Source organism: Artibeus jamaicensis, unplaced genomic scaffold (genome assembly GCF_021234435.1).
Source record: "Artibeus jamaicensis isolate MK-2021 breed Jamaican fruit bat unplaced genomic scaffold, CSHL_Jam_final contig_519, whole genome shotgun sequence".
Taxonomy (NCBI): Eukaryota; Metazoa; Chordata; class Mammalia; order Chiroptera; family Phyllostomidae; genus Artibeus; species Artibeus jamaicensis.
This window is the reverse complement of record NW_026521871.1, coordinates 11938255-11956851: the sequence shown is the minus strand read 5'-3', so window position 1 is coordinate 11956851 and position 18597 is coordinate 11938255. Positions and strand designations below refer to the sequence as shown.

At 50.8% G+C, this 18597-nt stretch overlaps 2 protein-coding genes across 13 annotated transcripts in view; one reads left to right on the top strand and one right to left on the bottom strand.

Annotated features, from left to right (window-relative positions):
- Window positions 1-4891, top strand: part of CACNA1D (calcium voltage-gated channel subunit alpha1 D) — a 313594-nt gene extending 308703 nt beyond the window's left edge. For all 11 annotated transcript variants that reach the window (XM_053669278.1, XM_053669277.1, XM_053669276.1 and 8 more), the window contains 3 exons: window positions 836-957; window positions 2297-2617; window positions 3106-4891. In XM_053669278.1, the coding sequence (XP_053525253.1) occupies window positions 836-957; window positions 2297-2617; window positions 3106-3399 (737 nt within the window). In that variant the 3' untranslated portion in view covers window positions 3400-4891. The remainder of the gene's footprint in view (window positions 1-835; window positions 958-2296; window positions 2618-3105) is intronic.
- Window positions 4892-4991: 100 nt separating this feature from the next.
- CHDH (choline dehydrogenase) overlaps window positions 4992-18597 on the bottom strand; it is a 30583-nt gene continuing 16977 nt past the window's right edge. For both annotated transcript variants that reach the window (XM_037134642.2, XM_037134643.2), the window contains exons 2-8: window positions 13830-14587; window positions 13163-13314; window positions 12406-12535; window positions 11235-11369; window positions 9844-9986; window positions 9360-9462; window positions 4992-8636 (exon numbers count right to left, since the gene is read on the bottom strand). In XM_037134642.2, coding sequence (XP_036990537.2) covers window positions 8218-8636; window positions 9360-9462; window positions 9844-9986; window positions 11235-11369; window positions 12406-12535; window positions 13163-13314; window positions 13830-14544 — 1797 coding nt within the window. In that variant the 5' untranslated portion in view covers window positions 14545-14587 and the 3' untranslated portion in view covers window positions 4992-8217. The remainder of the gene's footprint in view (window positions 8637-9359; window positions 9463-9843; window positions 9987-11234; window positions 11370-12405; window positions 12536-13162; window positions 13315-13829; window positions 14588-18597) is intronic.

Sequence of the window (18597 nt, the reverse complement as noted above, 5' to 3'; positions counted from 1 at the left end):
GTCCCAGCATGCCTCCCGGGATGGTGTCTGCAGTTACCCATACAGGGATGTAGGGGTGTGGAGTTTGAAGCGTGCCCTTTGTGCTTAGAACGGAGGTCCAGGAAGGAGCTGCTAAGGTGACTTGGCCACTCACTGTCTTGCACACTATCAGTAGGGCTCCTGAAACACCTCCCCTTTCTCAGGGAGGTGTTTGGGGGGGGGTGGCTTCTGGCCTGTGCTAGGGGGCCCTGAATCCCGATGACTTTCTTGTGCCTGGTGCCCTGGAAGCCACAGGTTCTGGGTATCTTGCCGTCACTCGCCCTGGCTGTTAACGGGACAACCGCATTCTTCACTGTTAGAGGTGTTCCTTTCTGTTCTGTCTTCAGTGCTAGGGAAGGGGGGGTCTTTCCCAACAAAAGAATTTTATTACCTGGTTCAGCTGATAGGGGAGGTGGCAGTTTGCTCCCTGTAAGGCAGGAGTGTAAACACAGGAGCACCCAGGAGCTGCCTCGGGCCCCAGGGGCCCCAGATGTCCGGAAGGTGAGATCGGGGCAGTCAGCAGTGTCTGTGGGATTCTGGGATGAAACTGTGTTCCCCACAATGTGTAGGGCAGGGCTTCGCGTCAGAGCAGCTGCCCTCGGCTGCCTTCACTCCTGCCCCTGAGGACAGGCATGGCATTTATAAGAAATCTACTTGCACTTTGTAAAACCATCTCTCAGCTGGGCTTCTTCCTCATCCTCTCTCCAAAGCTCCGAGGCTTCACCACCTAATGCTTTTTCTTGGATGTATTGGGCCTCCTCCTGGGGCCATACCAGAGAACTCGTCTCACAGCTGCTCATGTGCTTTGCCTTCTCAGCCCACCGAAGATCCTCCTTCAACTTTGAGTGCTTGCGCCGGCAGAGCAGCCAGGACGAGGTCCCAGTGTCCCCTGCCTTCCCTCACCGCACCGCCCTGCCTCTGCACCTGATACAGCAACAGGTGAGCTGGCCCACCTGGCTTTGCTCCTCCACCCTATGGACTCACCCTCAGGACATCGCCTTCCCCTTGTCTGCCAGCACCAGGGGGAAGAAGAGAACCTTCACATACACTGGGTTCAATTGTGTGACAACCTTGGGGACACTGTCCTGAACCTTATTGTGTGGTTGAGCAGACATGAGGGACAGTAGGTGAGTGACCAGGTTGGCATGTGAATCCAAGGCTGCCATCTGTTCTCAGTAGCGAAGACCGGGCCTTGCACAATTCGTGGCCCACTAGACTGACCCTGAGCGAGCAGCACTGCCCTTCGCCCGCTCTGAGACAACGTGGTGCAGAGAGAAGGGCCTGTCCACAGTGAAGGCAGCTGGATGGGAAGGCGCAGGGCTGGAGCCTGCTCACCAAGGCTTTGCCTCAAGGCCAGCGATTCTTCCTGTCCCGAAAGAGCACATCAGAGGTGCTGTCCACCCGTGTGTGTCAGGAAAAGCGGGGGAGGTGGAGAGCAGCCCCGCGTGGTGCGCGCCCAGTCTGTAATGGGCAAAGCCAGCTCTCTGGGTGCTTTCCTGCTCCCAGCGCCCCGAGCACATAAACAGTAGCTGCCACTTCCGATTTTCTATTTGAGTATTACTGCCAGCTCTTTACATGCATTTTGATTTGTGTTCTGCCTTCTTGTGGAAGGAGGACAAGTCCTGGGAAGGCCCAGGTAGGTCATCAAATGCCACAAACCAAGTAGACATGGAAATATCCCTGGGCATGTGCATGAACATGCCCTCCCTCTGCTTACCTGCCCTGGCCCAGGGCCTGTGTGCACCGCCTTCCTTGTGCAGCTTGCAGACCGGGCCGCAGGGTCTCCCTGTGCACAGTGGGATGCCGAGGCAGATCTGCTGGGGTGTCACCAGAGGTGGGAGAGCAGGGCCTGTACCTAGTGCCAGAGAGCAGGCACAGGCCGGCCATGTGGTGTGTTGTGCTAGAGAACAGCTGTGTTGCCCTGTGGGTGCTGGGACCCATTAGTTTGCCCTGAATGTGCTCCATATTCAAACCACAGGGAGCATGTTCATACACCCAGCTGGTAGGTCTTTCCTGATGCCTCATTGTTCTGAAGTGATTTCATTCGTTAGCAGTTGATTCCTTCTTGGGAACAGCCATAGGAAATGAATGTGGATTTGGGGGAAGAGAAAATGCAGTCTGCCAGAAAGCCAGATTTTTACTGCCAACTCACTTAGTGTGCTCAGTGTGTTTTCATAGTCCTCCTTAATGCCGCCCCTACAGAACAGGGCCCCCCGCTGGGTCTGCCGTGAGGACGCCTGAGGCCTAGACCCACTCCCCACTCCCCCTTTCTCCTCAGGTCATGGCAGTTGCAGGCCTCGATTCAAGTAAAGCCCAGAAGTACTCGCCGAGCCACTCAACCCGGTCATGGGCCACCCCCCCAGCGACCCCTCCGTACCGGGACTGGACACCGTGCTACACCCCGCTGATCCAGGTGGAGCAGTCTGAGGCCCCGGACCAGGTCAACGGCAGCCTGCCGTCCCTGCACCGCAGCTCGTGGTACACGGACGAGCCTGGCATCTCCTATCGGACTTTCACACCAGCCAGCCTGACTGTCCCCAGCAGCTTCCACAACAAAAACAGCGACAAGCAGAGGAGTGCAGACAGCTTGGTGGAGGCAGTGAGTATGGCAGCCTGCAGGCACAGCAGGGGTGGCATCGGGAGAACCGCACAGAACGGGAGCAGGCGGTGGCTCTGAGGGCGGGGGAGGTCTGAAGCCAGGCTCCTTGGCTTCCAGCCTGGACACGACTCACTTCCTAGATGCAAGGATGGTACTGACGGCATGAGGGTAAAACCACCACCACTCCTGAACCTCATAAAGTAGCCACACTCAGGATCTATGTGCTGTTCCTGCAACTATTACCAGTTGATACTAAAAGATTCATCCCCAGTAGTTTCATCCTGTGGGGCTACTACAAGTATATAGTTTTTGAGCATCATGTCATTTCAAAGCCAAAGCCATTGACATTGACATTTAGTTACCGTGTATGAGATCGAGCGAACATGACTGGCTGAGCCCTGCCTAGAAGCACATCATACAGTGAGTGCTTGAGGTGGGTTTTCTGTCATTATAACTCATTCATGCCGTTGATCCTCTTACCTGTGCAGGTCCTGATATCCGAAGGCTTAGGACGGTATGCAAGGGACCCCAAATTTGTGTCGGCAACAAAACACGAAATTGCCGATGCCTGTGACCTAACCATTGACGAGATGGAGAGTGCAGCCAGCAACCTGCTTAATGGGACCATGCATCCCCGGGCTAACGGGGACCTGGGCCCCATCTCGAGCCGGCAGGACTATGAGCTCCAGGACTTCGGGCCAGGCTACAGCGACGAAGAGCCAGAGCCCGGGAGAGAGGAGGAGGACCTGGCGGATGAGATGATATGCGTCACCACCCTGTAGCCCCCGGGCAGGGGCAGACTGGCTCTGCCCTCGGGTGCGGTGCCAGAGGGCCAGGGAAAAAGTGCCTCATAGTTAGGAAAGTTTAGGCACTAGTGTGAAGTCCATATTCAATTAGACTTTTGTACAAGCGATGTCATGCCTCAAGGAAGCCATAAACCTGGTGGGCACAGTTGTGAACCTGGTGGGTTCACGTGTGGGGCCTCGGCCGTGGGAAGCAGCAGGTCCAGCCTGCTCACGGAGGACGGTGCCGAACGGGCCCTGCCCTCACGGCCCCCCCGCCCCAGGCACAGCGGGGAAGGTTAAAGGTGATGGCCATCACCAGACCTGTGTCATTACCTCAGCCATTGGTCTAGCATATCAGACATTCACTGGGCCCAGCATATCCATTTTTAAACCCTTCCCTTCAGAATACACTGCTTCCTGATCCCCGTTCCGAAGTACGTCAGGACCTGCCTACCAGCCGTCACCCTGAGAGGGACGCAGGACCTAGTAAGCAAGGTTCTCTATCATGTGACACCGGTTTACATGTGAGAGCATCACTCAGATGGTTGCTTTCTGGCCGTCAGGCCAAGGGCAACTGTAAACTGGAATAATAATTCACTCGCAACCAGGTCAACTTAGATACGCTAGTTTGTTTAAAAATTATAGATTTACTGTACATGACTTGTAATATATTATAATTTGTATTTGTAAAGAGATGGTCTATATTTTGTAATTATTGTACCGTATTTGAACTGCAGCAATATCCATGGGTCCTAATAATTGTAGTTCCCCACTGAAATCTAGAAATTATTGGTATTTTTACTCAGACTAAACAGAAGTAGAAGAAATAGAGCCAATTCTCATTTATCTGGTGAAAATCTTTTGGGGTTAAAATTTTAAGTTCAAAAGAACTTGACACTGCAGAGATTTTTTTCTAAGATATTTTGAGTCGCTATGAGTCTGTCTTTACACGAGATACACCGGGATGACTGGCGACCTGCAGTCTTTTCCTGGGGCAGGAGCGCTGTGATTTGGTGGTGCACCTTTTGCTGCACCCCAGGTTGCAGCTGTCTTCCCTTAACCCCCTCCCCCACAAGCTCACAACAGGCTGGGCCACGGCCCCTTACTCTGACCCTGTGGCATTCACAGCGGTGGGTTTTGCACCTGCCCCCACAGGACACTTTTGCAGGTGAATGAAGTTCCTCTGCTCATGTCCCCTGGGAAATGGTGATGCTGCTGTCGAAGACGTAAGGAATGCTGGAGAGGAGGGGTGGAGGGAGCAGGGGGCATGACCATCTACAAAAGTAGAAGGTTGATGTCTGGACAAATCGTACTGTTGCCTTTTTTCAAAACACTGCTGTACTGTGTGTTCTGAGGGCTTTTATATGCAACTGAATGAGGGCTGAAGTTCCCACTAGAATGCACCCCCCACTCTGATCGTCCTTCCCGTGCAAAACCCACTCTTGGATCACTAGACCTGTCAAGACTTCCTTTTCTGTTCACAGAATTATGCCGACTTTGTCCAGACACCTTGGCAGGGACTCTGCAGTCAAAAACAGGTAGCAATTTTTGGTTCAAAGTTTTTAAATATTACATAAACAACCTGTTCATGGTTTTGTTTGTTTTTTTTTGTAAATAACAATACTTTGTTATGAAGACCTTACAAACCTCTTCTTAAGATATTCTTACTCCAGGTCCAGGCAAAAACTCTTCAAGGTTTGTAAATGACTATTTCCTGACGTAAGTTCTTTTCTATTAAAATGTAAAATGTTCTTCAGAATAAAGCTGTGTAATAATTTTATTGTATTTGGGCGCTCTCCTTGCAAAGTGTTGGCATTTGCCGGTGAGAGCCTTGGAAGGGCGGGCACTCTGTGAGGGCAGTTCTGTGATTGTGTAGATTTTTTCTTATTCTCGTGGCTCCTTCGATGCCTATGGCAACTTTACACCAGCTGCAGAGAGCACTGTTTCTCCTAAAGGGCTAAACCACTGTGACCATCACCTCGGACTCTGTTTCTCTCTTAGGTATTGGTCTTACTGTGTGGCTTAACATCGCCGATCCAACCGCCTGCCAGGGCTGACTTTCCTGGTACAGGCAATGCTGTTTTCCAGTCAGTACTTAAACACTGGCATTTTTATAGGCTGCACCACTCCTACTATCTGTCCGCTTTAAGCCTGGTTCAACCTATCATCTAACATTAAATTTTTCTTTGTAAGAAAAATTTGAAGTTGTAGAGCATGGTTTCTTTCTTGGTTTTAGGAAAGTGTTGACGATGAAATGTCTTTCCTTTTGGTTCCTTCCACTCCCTCAAAAATGTCATTTTGTTGTGTCTCCGGGAATAGTACAGTTAGTTACTGTAATCTGTTTTTCATATCACAAAGTGGACATGGCAGCTCTGATTTAACTCTTAGTGAACAAGATTTCCTCATTAATAACCGTCTCTGTGATTTCCATCCAGACTTGGCCCGGCCGCGCTCCCCAGCTCCATTCCGAGGTGTTTCGGCATCAGTGCGAGCCCAGGAAGGGTGGGTTGTCAGGGCCCCTGGAGTGTCTCTTGGTGCGCAGTGGGCTCGGCCTACTGGACGGGCCCTCTCTACTGCCGACCCCACGCATGTGAAAGAAACCGGGGCAGTTTATGTCATGGGTTTTTTTTTCACAGGCTATACTGTGGTCAAAGGTGCCTTTTCCAATTGTCTTTTCTACAAAGCTTTTTATTTTTATATGGGCAGTTTGTTCTAAAAACAGTTAGCAATAGAGGTATCATCACGCAATAGCTCTGGTCCGGTATCAGACTGCCCCAACTCAACAGAGTCTCCAGCTACACTTTCATTCATGGAAAAATTTTTTCTCTCAAATTATATTCCTTGTATACTGGAAACTTTAAAGGACAGGTGAGAATGAGGAGCAGGCTGGGCCCCTTGCTTCCAACACAGGAACAAGGTGAGCACGGTCTTCAGGATGGTGACCGGGGACAATATGGGAAGCCTGCCTGGGTCTCAACACAGGGCCAGCGGAGAGGCGGTGTGGTTTTCTTCATGATTTTTAAGAGAAGCAATGTAGGTATCAGATCTGGTAAGTGGACTCAGCGGAAATAGGAAATGACCTTTGGGTGGAAGACTGTGGTTTGGCTGGAAAGAAGAGTCCATTTGAATTTATGGAAATGATGAGTCCTGCTGCCTGCACTGGAAACAGAAAGCATGTAGTCACGGTGCCAGAGTTCCTTCTTCCGGGACCCGCCGTTCCCTGGGGACGCAGCTGCTGCACCCAAGCGTCCCGTCCCTCGTTGTCAGGAAGACCCTTCTGCTGGTGCTACATCGGCCCAAACACAGGCGTCAGTGCTCCTCAGAGCCTGACCACCGGGCACATACACAGCTTCCTGTTATGCTTTTGAAACCACTTTTCGTAGATTCTTTCATTGTGCAGGGACTGCAAGCTCTTGCTCACAGGTTTCAGTGACAGTCTGTCCGACTCCTCGAGAAGCTGGGTGCTGGCCCCATGTCTGTGCGGGCAGCCTAACTGTGGGTCCTCCCCGCCCCGCAACTCCAGCAGGCCCCGCTCCTCCTCTCTGGCTTCCTGAGACGACAGCCCTCGCCTTCTGAGATGGTGTGGCAGGTGTCCACACAGCAGTTCTTTTGTTCCCTGCCATAGATGGTGGCTTTGGATAGCTTAAAAAATCAATCCAAAATGCATTTCGTTTTCATTACCTTGTAAGAACCATCTGGATAAGGCATTTCCAGTCAAAAATAAATGACTGGATTACACTATTTAATTGTAAGAAGTTCAAAGATCAAAGAACTGTTCTGAATGCTACTTCTATGTGGTTTTTCTCTCCACCCCACCCCCAACTCAAATCTGACAGTTTTTCTCTGTTGCATTTTTACAGGATCGGGCAGCACATTTTACTTGACTGCCTTCCGCGTCGGGTTTGGCTCCATCCTGGTCTGTTCCCATGGACATCTGCAGAATAAAAATCAGCCAGCCTTGTCCAGCGCTGAGTTGTTTCCCCGGGCTGAGGGGGAAGGGTGTTCTTGGGCTGGCTGCTTTGGTGTGGAGCAGTGATCTGGTATGTGGGGTTTGTGCTGGGTTTCAGGCTTCCTTTTAAAATGGGAAATTGTGAACCCTGTAGTCGTGAAGAGTCCTTCCAGACCATTCTCTCCTTGAACAAGGTTCAGAAATCTTCTCAGGCTGATGGTGTTTGGCATAAACCAGAGCATCAGGCAGGTGGGCCACAGGCCACTCAGAATGCCCCAGTGAGCACCAGCTCCTGCTGCACTCTGGGAGTGAGGTCAGGAAGCAGAGGAGCCAGGAGAGGCCTGTGTGTCCTTGCAGGCAGCTCCCTCTCTGAACAAGACGCCGGAGGCTTAGGCACACATCCCGGCTGTGTTCCTTAACTATGGCGTCTCTCGTGGCCTCAGCTACAGCTTGCAGCCTGAGGTGGAGGATGCCCCCTTAGAGAAGGCAGCACCCAGCCTCTGTGCATAGCACCCTGCTCTTTGTGGGGCTTGCCTTCAGAGGGAGATCTGGGAGAGAAGCTCTTCCCTCAGGTCCAACCAGGACAAGGTGGGCATCGGAACTCTGGGTTGGAGAGCGCCGCGGAATAACACAAGACCTGGTAGGAGTTACCTGTCCTCCACTGGCCTTGCCTTCCCCAAAGGGCCCGCAGGAAAATCCGAGGGAAAAGGAACCTGACTCACCGACCAGTACTGATTTTGTTTCTTAAGAAATGACCCAAGTCTCTACCATTGGATCCTAAACTTATAGTTTTAGGAAAGGGCGTTTGGACAAGGGCTGTGCGGGCCCTCCAGGCTCGTCAGGGGGCTTATCAGGCAGTGACTGCCTCAGCGCTGGGTGGTCAGGGTCTCGGGTTTATACACAGGAACATCCTTGTCCCAGAGTGCAGGCTGCCCCCTAATGATGTCGGCTGCTTTCTCTGCAATCATGATTGTGGGGGCGTTCAGGTTGCCGCTGACCACGCTGGGCATGATGGAGGCGTCGACCACCCTGAGGTTTTCCACCCCAATCACCCTGGTCTGTGGGTCCACCACGGCAGTGGGGTCGGAGGGTCGGCCCATCTTACAGGTGCACGAGGGGTGGTAAGCGCTGTCGGCCTTCGCCCGCACAAAGGCATCTATTTCCTTATCTGACTGGACGTGGCTTCCTGGCTGGAGCTCTTTCCCCCGGAACGGAGCCAGGGCTTCCTGTGCAAAAATTTCTCTGGTCAGCTTCACACACCTACGGAAGTCAGTAATGTCGGTTTCTGTCGAACAGAAGAAACAGGCGGACTCCTCTTACCATACTGGCCTTGCTGGAACGCTCTAGGCATGGAGAGGCTCAGGAGCTGCCTAAGGGGAAACAGTTCAGGACACGCAGGTCCAAGCCACCAGGCTGCTTGTCACCGACCAACCCCTAGGTGGTTACACGGAACACAAGGAAAGTCCCATGAAGCCCAAACAGATTATTCTAGCTGGACACAGCTTGCCTCCGAGGCCCCGGGTTTAAATCAGAGATCTGAATTTTCTTCTCTGTAAATTAGCGATGAGAACACGTGCCTTGCCTCTGCCACAGTGTGGCTCTGAGGGCCCGGCAAGTTTTTCCTGGGCAAAACCTGCCCGGTGGGGAGTGCTGCTTCTAATGCATGCACAGAGGCAGGTCCAGGAATATAATTTGCTTTTAAAGGATGCACACAGTAACAGCAGGAAAACCGGTCTGTGAGCTGTGTGAACGGTCAGGTTGCCTTGAACCTCCCGGTCCATTGTTTGAAGACTGCAGATCTCCCCCACTGCATAAAGTGATGCCCCAGGGTCACCCCCAGGGACCCAGGGCACTACAGAGCAGCCTGTGCTTTTCACAGCCCAGAACGATGGGGCAGAAGGAGTGACTGTCTCAGATAATGTGGCTCAGGGACAAATATGAACCCGTAAAGGCAGTCATTCCATCAATGGCCCAGGCCTAGGGCATACAAAGGTGGCTGGTGAATTACCTGTTGACAAGTAGTTGGGCTGCAGCACAGGGTGGTCCTGGGGGTTGGCGCTCCTCAGTTTGAGCCAGCCCACACTCGTGCCCCGCATGGTCCCCACATGCACCTAGATGAATCCAGAGGGAGCAGTCACTTCCATCAACTCTTCTACTCAGTTAGAGAGGTCCCAGGTTTCCTGTGGGTGGGACTCTATATCCAAAATCAATTACAAGCAGATAAATTTTAGCATTTGCCTGCATCTTACCACCCCCACCCTCCACAGTGATTAAAAACCACCTTGATGAATCATTCCAGCCTCTACACCTGATTGTCCAAAACTTTCAGAGCTGGCACTCCCTGGGCAGAGTTGGTGTGAGTGGTCCATTGCCAGGACTCAGTATGGAGAGTATGTGCCCTGAGCTGGGGGTGGCCTCCCCTTTCCCTGAGGTACTCTGAGCAGCTGTTGGGCAGGGCACTGCCACAAGGAGAGATGAGAAGATCTGTGTACCTGGTAAGCCTCCTGCTGGGTGGGGACACGCCCGTGGTCGATCACTTGGGATGGTAGGAAGTGGAACTGGATGTCTGGGTGGGGGACCCCAGGCTGGCTCCGGATGAACCCACCTGTTTCCAGGTGGGCTGTGGCTCCATCCCCTGAGGATTGGAAGAGGAGAAAGGCAGGGTATGGCAGACGGGCCGGCCTCACCCAGCAACACCACTTTCAATTTCAGCTACATGTCGAGGGTCTTCAGCTTTGCCTCTCCCCTGACTGCACTGCGAAGACTGCACTGTGAGGCCCGATGTCCCACGGGCATCCCTAACCTGGCCCAGCCTGTCCTCCTCATGAGTATCACGCCCCTGCCCCCTCCCCTGTGGCCTTTCCTTTCATATGAGGCTAAAGGCAGAAACTCGTGAGCCATTTCTGAGAAACCATCTCTTCCTCATCACCCACCATACAGCACATCAGATAATCTTACCGTTGGTTCCAAAACTGGCTTGAATCCATCTACTTGGCATTGACACCCAGACCCCTGCCTGGGTCCAAGCCCAGATCACCTCTTAACTGGTGGCTCTGGTGATCTTACCGGAACCCAGGCGTCCCCTGGTGCCTCCTGCAGCCCACCCTTCACACACAGCCTCGAGATCAAGCCCTCTCTCCTCCAACCCCCGCCACTGCGTCCTCCTCCATGGGCTGCCCCCTCCCTGGCCCAGCAGTTGTGTCTAGTCCAGGGGCCTTTGCACACATTCTTCCTGCCTTTCAGACCCTGCTTTCATAAAGCACTGTGCTCTAGTTTAATCAACATCCTGATCTTTCTTTCACTGTACTTAAAAGTTAGCATGTTTACCTGCTTCTTCCCATTGTCCCCATCATAGTGTAAATGGCTCAAGGATACCTGCCCTTCTGGCATGTCTCACCCTCTAGCCCTCAGTGCAAAGTAGGTGTGCAAGAAATGCACGCTGAGTGAATGAGTAGAATTTCAAAGCACCATATCCTGGCCAGACTCACTGGGACTCAGAAACAAGTGGAAAGTGCTAAGAAATGGATGCTGATTATACAGTCCAGCACAAAGTGCCTTTCTCCTGGCTCCTGAGACGCCTCCAGGTGTCCAGCACAAGGCCACCCCACCTGTCTGCAAGGAGGAACGACACCTGGCCCTGAGGAATCTCCCCTGGGTCAGGCCCTGAGCTACGGAGTCTGGTCCTCACACCAGCCCAAGAGGTGGGAACTCTACCCCATTTTTGCAGACAGGAAAGCTGAGGCTCCAAGAGCTGAGGAGCATGGCAGAGCTCAGCTTCAAACCACAATGTGGGGCCAGAGCCCTTGCTTGGCACCTCAGCAAGGAGGCTGAGCTGTCTCTGCCACAGACCGTCTCTGCCACGGTCAGGATTGAGCACACCCACCTGTGAACTTCCAGAGCCACTCCAGACCAATCCGGACCTTCCTCAGGGGCTTCTGTGCCGTGTGGAGGGTGATGGGACGGGTGCAGGCCTGCTGGACATATATCTCCAGGTGGTCTTGCAGGTTTTGGCCAACTCCTAACACAGGAGAGAGAGGTAAGGAAAAATGGTTACCAAGGGGGCTTAGCTGGCCTCTCAACATCCCCCTTGTTTTGAAAACTTCTCCCCTGTCTACTCATCTGCCAAGCTCAGTACCTAGGTCACAGCTTGGAGGTCACCTCCCAGGGACACCCTTCTGTACTCCCCACCAAGTCCAGCCCTCTCACATGTTGCCAAAGCCATCTGCCCTTGTCACGCACTCCCAGAGAAGCACCTGTGACTTCCAGGTGCCTTCCTGCCAGGCAGTACTTCCATGCGGGCAGGGCCCACACATGCAGCAGATACTGCTCAGTAAGCTGTCACTGAATGGCTGACAGCCCCACCCTCACCCCCAGCCTTGGGAAGCGGGGATGCAGCCCCTGTCATGTGTGCAGACCCTGCTTGAGCTCATCCAAGCTAAGGCCAGTCACATGGTAGGGGCTCAGCAATTGAGCCAGTCACTGGCTGGCCAGTGACTGCCATGCACCAGCACTTTTGCAGACCTTTTATGATGAAGGCTTACTGCAGAAAGGCCCAGGCCTCTGGGTGTGTGGGTTATGAGAGACAGCAAAAGGGACAGGCCCAAGGGCATCAAAGACAGTTTACAAAATAAATTTCAGAACTGGAGAACTGTCTGAACATGAAAAGCACACTCAGGAGCTCTGAGCTGGCATCTTTAACCAAGAGGAACTGCTGAGTCCTGAGGATGGAAAACAGGCCTGGCCCCTCTCACACACAGCTGCCCTGGGACCTGCTGGAGCCTGGCCCAGTGGGCTTCACACGTGCTCCCTGCTGGACAGGCATCACCTCTCAGTGGGTGGGGATGGCCAGGGGAGGGGGGAAAACATCATAAAGACTTGGGGGCCCTGGTCAGGGGAGAAGTGTCCCGGGAGGCATGAGGGGCCCGCAGGCTCATGAGTGAAATGTGACAGTGCTGAGGAGCACCGACTCCTGTCCCCTCTGTGCTAATGAAATATAATAAACCCTTACTGTCTAGCAGAGGCACCCTCCGTGAGCAGTGGAGAAGGAAACTCACCCGGAAGGTGGCACACCAAGGGGATGCCCAGTTTCTTGAGGTCGTCCGCATTGCCGATGCCTGAGAGCATGAGCAGCTGCGGTGAGTTGATGGCGCCTCCACTCAGAATCACCTCCTCGCTGACATAAGCCTGGAAGAGGCAGGGGCCAAGCAGGTCACACTTCCCTTCCCCAACAGGCAGACAGAGCCCGGAAAACATGGCCTGGACATGACATACCCAAGTGGGAAGAGGGTGCTTTGGGTGCTATGTGAGAGCTACCCACACCTTCAGCTACGTTGTGCAATCATAAATGAAGCATGATTCACACTCTGAACTGTTCTGTGACAGCTAGCTAGTAGTCATGGTCTTAAAAGCAGGACTGTGGGACTTAAACAAGAAACTGCACTCAAACAAGTGGTTTCAATAAAGGGAGCAGTGACCAGATTTTCAAGTGGGACGCCGAACAATCCTGATGCACTAAAAGGGAACAGCACAGTGCAGATGTATGGAGTGTGATCACGGTAACATGTACCAACCTCTGAAAAGGTGTGGAAGGTCCTGGGGGGCAGCTCTGAGGTGGGGAGTGGCAGACAGAGGCTCTTGGGGCACAACGGGCTCTTTGCAGGTGGCTAGACTGGGGGTTTCCTCGCCTCTTCAGGCCACTGCCTGAACCAGCCACTCACTCCTCATCACAGTGCTGGGGGAGACACAAACATGACTACTGTCCACTCCCTTCCTGCCGTCTGAGCTGCCCAGGCCCGGGGGTAATCGGCTCACCCTGTGGCTCTGGCCGTTCTTGACGTACTCCACACCCACGGCGCGGGTGCCCTCAAACAGCACCCTGTTCACAAGCGTCCGGGCCTCCGCCGTGAGGTTGGGGCGGCTCAGTGCTGGGTGCAGGTATGCGCAGGCTGTGCTCCAGCGCTGGCCTGCGGACAGAGCAAGGATTTCAGTCACTCCCCTGCCCTTCTGGCCCCTGCACACCCTGCATTAGTTCATGCATCTGAAAAGGGAGTTTGTCTTTCCCTTGATGGTGCCAGCTCTGCATTCCAAGCAAGGCTGAGACCAAAAGATCCTGTACAACTGAAATGCACATCTACCTGGGCCCCCTGCATGGTCTGTGCCTCAGTTTCCCCATCTGAAAGTGTCAAAGGAACTTTTGAATCATTTGGCCAGAGAGCTGAGTCGCCATTATCCATACCCCAGGGGTCGGCGACCCGGAGAATGCGGAGGTGTAACGCCCCCACATCATTTCTCCCGGACTGGGGCTGTATTTTCGTGGCCCGTAGGGGGTGCAATATGTTGATCTCCGTTGGCCTTGTGATAGCCCCAGTTTGTCCTCACTTACTGACCATGATGGGCACAGGAGGCATGGGGCTGTAAATTGTTTTGTTTTTTTTTTAAGGAATTACGTGGGAGATGGGGGATGGGCACCTTATACTACCTTTGTGGATGGTCATGTCCATCCAGCCGAAGCCTTCTTGCTGGAATCCATTCATGTCCTCGGTGAGGGGGTAGCCGGCCTGCTGTGCCGCCTGCAAGAATGCCTGGTGCAGCAGGTGGTTGGTCTTGCCCCGCGACACGTGCAGCGGGCCTTCGCCGCCACGGTACCTGTTGGCACCCAGCTCATGGCACTGTGCCTTGCGGAAGTAGGGCAGGCAGTGTGCATAGTCCCAGTCCACGGCGCCCTGTCGGTGCCAGCGGTTGTAGTCCTCGGCGTGCCCGCGGATGTAGACCATGGCGTTGAGGGACGAGGAGCCGCCCCACACCCGGCCCCGCGGCCAATATAGCACACGGCCATCCAGGCCTGCCTGGGGCTCAGTGTGGTAGTACCAGTTGTACCTGTCATCGCACAGGTTGGCTACGAGGGCCGCGGGCATGTGGATCTTCCATGAGAGCCGTTTGCTCCCTGCATACATGTCCTTGGGCCCAGCCTCCAGCAGCAGCACATGCTTATCAGGGTCCTCAGTGAGCCGACTGGCCAACACACAGCCCGCTGAGCCTGCACCCACCACCACGTGACTGTATTCGGCCCCGCTCCTGGAGGCCACACTGGCCAGAGCACGGATTCCTAGGAGCCACTGCTGTCCACGGGCTCCCCAGGGGCTCAGATGTCCTCGCCTCCAGCCTTGCAGGACACACCACATGCTTCTGGCCATGCCCTCTTACAAGAATGGAGGGGTATATGGTGGTTCACTTTTCCTGAAGCAGGGAAACAGGAAACATATTTAAAGCCTTTTAGGAAAAGGGGCATTAAATGTTTTAACTCAGCGTGCACATGCAGAATCAGCCCAAAGCTGGGGCAGACTCTGGTGCAGCAAGAGTCTTCCACAGCCTCACGGAGTAGTCTACGCAGGGCTGGGTGGCACAGGCCTGGCTCGCAGGTCCCTGCCCTGGGGGCCTAGATAAAGGGAGCAGAGGTACGGCAGTTACATCCCCACTGCAAGATCTGTGCTAGGGCTGGGGCACAGGAGAAAGGCCCCTTCCCAAACTTGGGGGGTCCCCAGAAAGTCCTCTCTGTGACAACTGTGCATAAATTTGTAGGCTAGGCAGGAGTCTATCTGCTGGAAAGCAGGGGAGGTAAGGGCTTTCCGGGCTTGCACTCATTCCTTATCCATTCGAGACAATTGCTGAGCCCCTACCATGTGCCAGGTACTGTTTCACCATTAGCAATACACAAAGAGGAAGACATCTGCCCTCAGAACGGATGGTCTAAGGCCAGAGAGACGGTTAAGAGAGACTTAGATAAGTAACTGATGGCAGGTCAGGGTGAAAGGCTTGAGGCTGTCGAGTTCAAAGCCTTTGACCTGAGAGCCATGGCATACACAAGAGGGCTTTTTGCAGGGGTGGGGTCAGAGCTTCTATCTCCAAAGATCACCCTACCGAGTGCTAAAATTCCAGCAAAGAAATGCCAGTAGCTTTTGCATGGTCATTTCCCAACAGTGTTCAAATCAATACCAATATGCTCGGTGTACAGAGATGGGGAAGAAAACATAGTATCCCTTTAAGAACTCCCTGACATGAGCACATCTGAGAAAGCTCAATGCATGAGGTTAAGGCAGAAAAGGGCTGCAACAAGAGAACTGAGAAACCTCAAAAAAAACCAAACCAAACCAACCAACAAAACCCCTGGTAGATCCTCCTGCTCCCTCCAGGAGCCTGCACCAGGAACAACCGCAGCCTACCGCTGGAGGTGGGCTAAGAGTTAAGAGTGCAGATCAAGATTCCCACCCGCCACTCCCCCCCATTCATGCAGGCACAGACGAAAGAGGCACCGAGGCCTCTGAAAGCTAAGACTGAAGCAGGAACTCTGAGAAGAACCTTCTAGCACTCCAGGCCCCATACGAGCCCAAGGTGGCAGCAGCTCAGCTTCCCTCTAGGTTAACTTGCCACCCCACACTAGTGACCTGACAGGATAAGAGGTGCTCCCTTATCCAGGCATCAGTATTGTTTACCTCAGTCCCTACTATCCAATTACACACAAGGTCCAGCATTCAATAAAAAATTAAGAAATGCACAAAGGTAAGAAAAAAAAGTAATTATCAAGAGATGAAATTGTTAACAGAACCAGACAATGGGATGGCCCATCCAGATGTTAGAACTATCAAAGACTTTGACCAAGTTAAATATTTAAAAAGATTTAGTCGAAAAGGTAGACAACGTGTTGGAACAGATAGTCAATTTCAGCAAAAAAAAATGGAAGCTATAAAACAAAGGGATGAACAGGAATGCTAAAAATAAAGCCCACATTATTGAAGATGAATAATTTGATTGGATACAGCAGAGAAAACAATGAAACTGGAAATCAGATAATAAGAAATTAGAAATATGAAGAGAATTAAAAGTGAAGGAGAAAATAAGAAGAGAAAGACTAGAGCAACTGAGAGGTATGGGTTAATATCAAACTATCCCAGGTACACATAACTGGAGTCCTGGGAGGATGGGGAAAAGGAAAAAGAAAGATGAGGAGAGACCAGGGGCAGCACAAGAAGCAGGTAGAGAGGGAAAGAAGAACAGAGAACAGGAGAGAAAAAATTTGAAGAGACAATTGCTGAGACTTTCCCAAAATCAATGCAAGACAAAACACTGCAGATTTGAGAAGCTTGGAGCATTCCAAGGAGGATTAATACAAAAGACCCCAAATAGCCACAGCAATCTTAAGAACAAAGTTGGAGGTATCATGCTGCCTGATATCAAACTATACTATAAGGCCATAGTAATCAAAGCAGAATGATGCTGGCGCAAGAACAGACATACAGCTCAATGGAACAGAATACAGAGCCCAGAAATAAACTCATACATATGTGGCCAATTAATAATGACAAAGGGGGCAAAAACATACAATGGGGTAGACGGTCTATTCAATAGATGGTGTTGGGAAAACTGGAGAGCAGCATGCAAAAAAATGGAACTAAACCGCCTTCTTACACCACACGCAAGAATAAACTCAAAGTGGATTAAAGATTTAAATGTAAGACTCAAAATCAAAAAGTTCCTAGAAGAAAACATAGGCAGGAAAATCTCTGACATTTCTTACTTTTTTCTGACATACTTCCCCAGGCAAGGGAAACAGAAGAAAAATATAAACAAATGGGACTACATCAAACTAAAAAGGTTTTGCCCATCAACGGAATGAAAAGACAACCCACTGAATGGGAGAACAAATTTGCCAATCATACTTCTGATAAGGAGTTAATATGCAAAACTTAATAAAGAACTCATATAACTTAACAGCAAAAAAAACAAACAAACAAACAAAACCCAATTCAATTAAAAAGTGGGCAAAGGAACTGAATAGACACTTCTCCAAAGAGGACATACAGATGGCCAGTAGACATATGAAAAGATGCTCAGCATCACAAATCCTCAGAGAGATGCAAATTAAAACCACAAAGACATCCCATCTCATACCAGTCAGAATGGCCATCATCAATAAATCAACAAACAAATGTTTGAGAGGACACGGGAAAAAAATACCCTCATGCACTATTGTTGGGACTGCAGATTTGTGCAGTCACTATGGGAAAGAGTATTGAAGTTCCTCAAAAATTTAAAAATAGAACTTCCCTATGGTCCAGTGATTCAAGATCTGGGTATGTATGTGAAGAAACCCAAAACACTAATTTGAAACACTATCTGCACCCCTGTGATTATTGCAGCATTATTTACAATCTCCAAGATATTGATGCAACACAAGTGCCCATCAACAGAGAAGTGGATAAAAGAGTTTGGTACACATATACAATAGAATATTACTCATATGTAAAAAAGAATGAAATCTCACCATTTGCAACAGCATGCATGGACCTAGAGGGTATTAAGCTAAGTGAAATATGTCAGAGAAAGGAAAACACCATATTATTTCACTTTTGCATGGAGTCTCTAGAAAATATAAACAAATAAACAGAAACAGACTCATAGAGAAGAGACTGATGGTTGCCAGAGGAAAGAGGGGTTAAAAGTCTGGGTGAAAAGGGTGAGGGGTTTGAGAACAGACTGGTAGTTACCAAATGATCACAGAAATTTAAAGTACAGCATAGGAAACAGCAATATTGTAATGTCTATGTATGGTACCAGGCGGGTACTGGAAATAATAGGGGAACACTTTGTAAAGTATGATTGTCTCTAGCCACTATGTTGTATACCTGAAACTAATACAAAATAATGGCAGAATAAACTAAAAAGAGACAGAATGAATAAAGAGCAAATAACAAAATTCAACCATATCACTAACTGCATTAAGTGTAAATATTCTAAGTACTTCAATTAGAGAGCAGAGATTGTCAAAATGGGATTTTTTAAAAAGCAAGACTCAAATATGTGCTGTGTACTCAAAAAACCCACTTTGAAAATAAAGACGAATACAGAAAATGGAAAAGTTACACCACATAAGCACTAGACAAGTAAGAGTTAAAGTGACAATATTAACTCTAGACTTCAGTACAAAGAATATCACCAGGGTTTAGAGGATATTTAAAAACAATAAAGGGGTCAGTTTACCATAAGACAAAACTATTCTAAATGTGTATGTGCCTAATAGAACTCCAAAATCATGAAGCAAAAGTCAGATATAAATGAAAGGATAATAAAGGAATAAATGCATAATTATATTCGGAGACGTCAATACTCCCCTCACAGTCACAGAAACATCTATAGGTATGCTCATCAGATCGCTCCTTTATGCTGGTGGATGCCACTGAGGAAGCCTCATT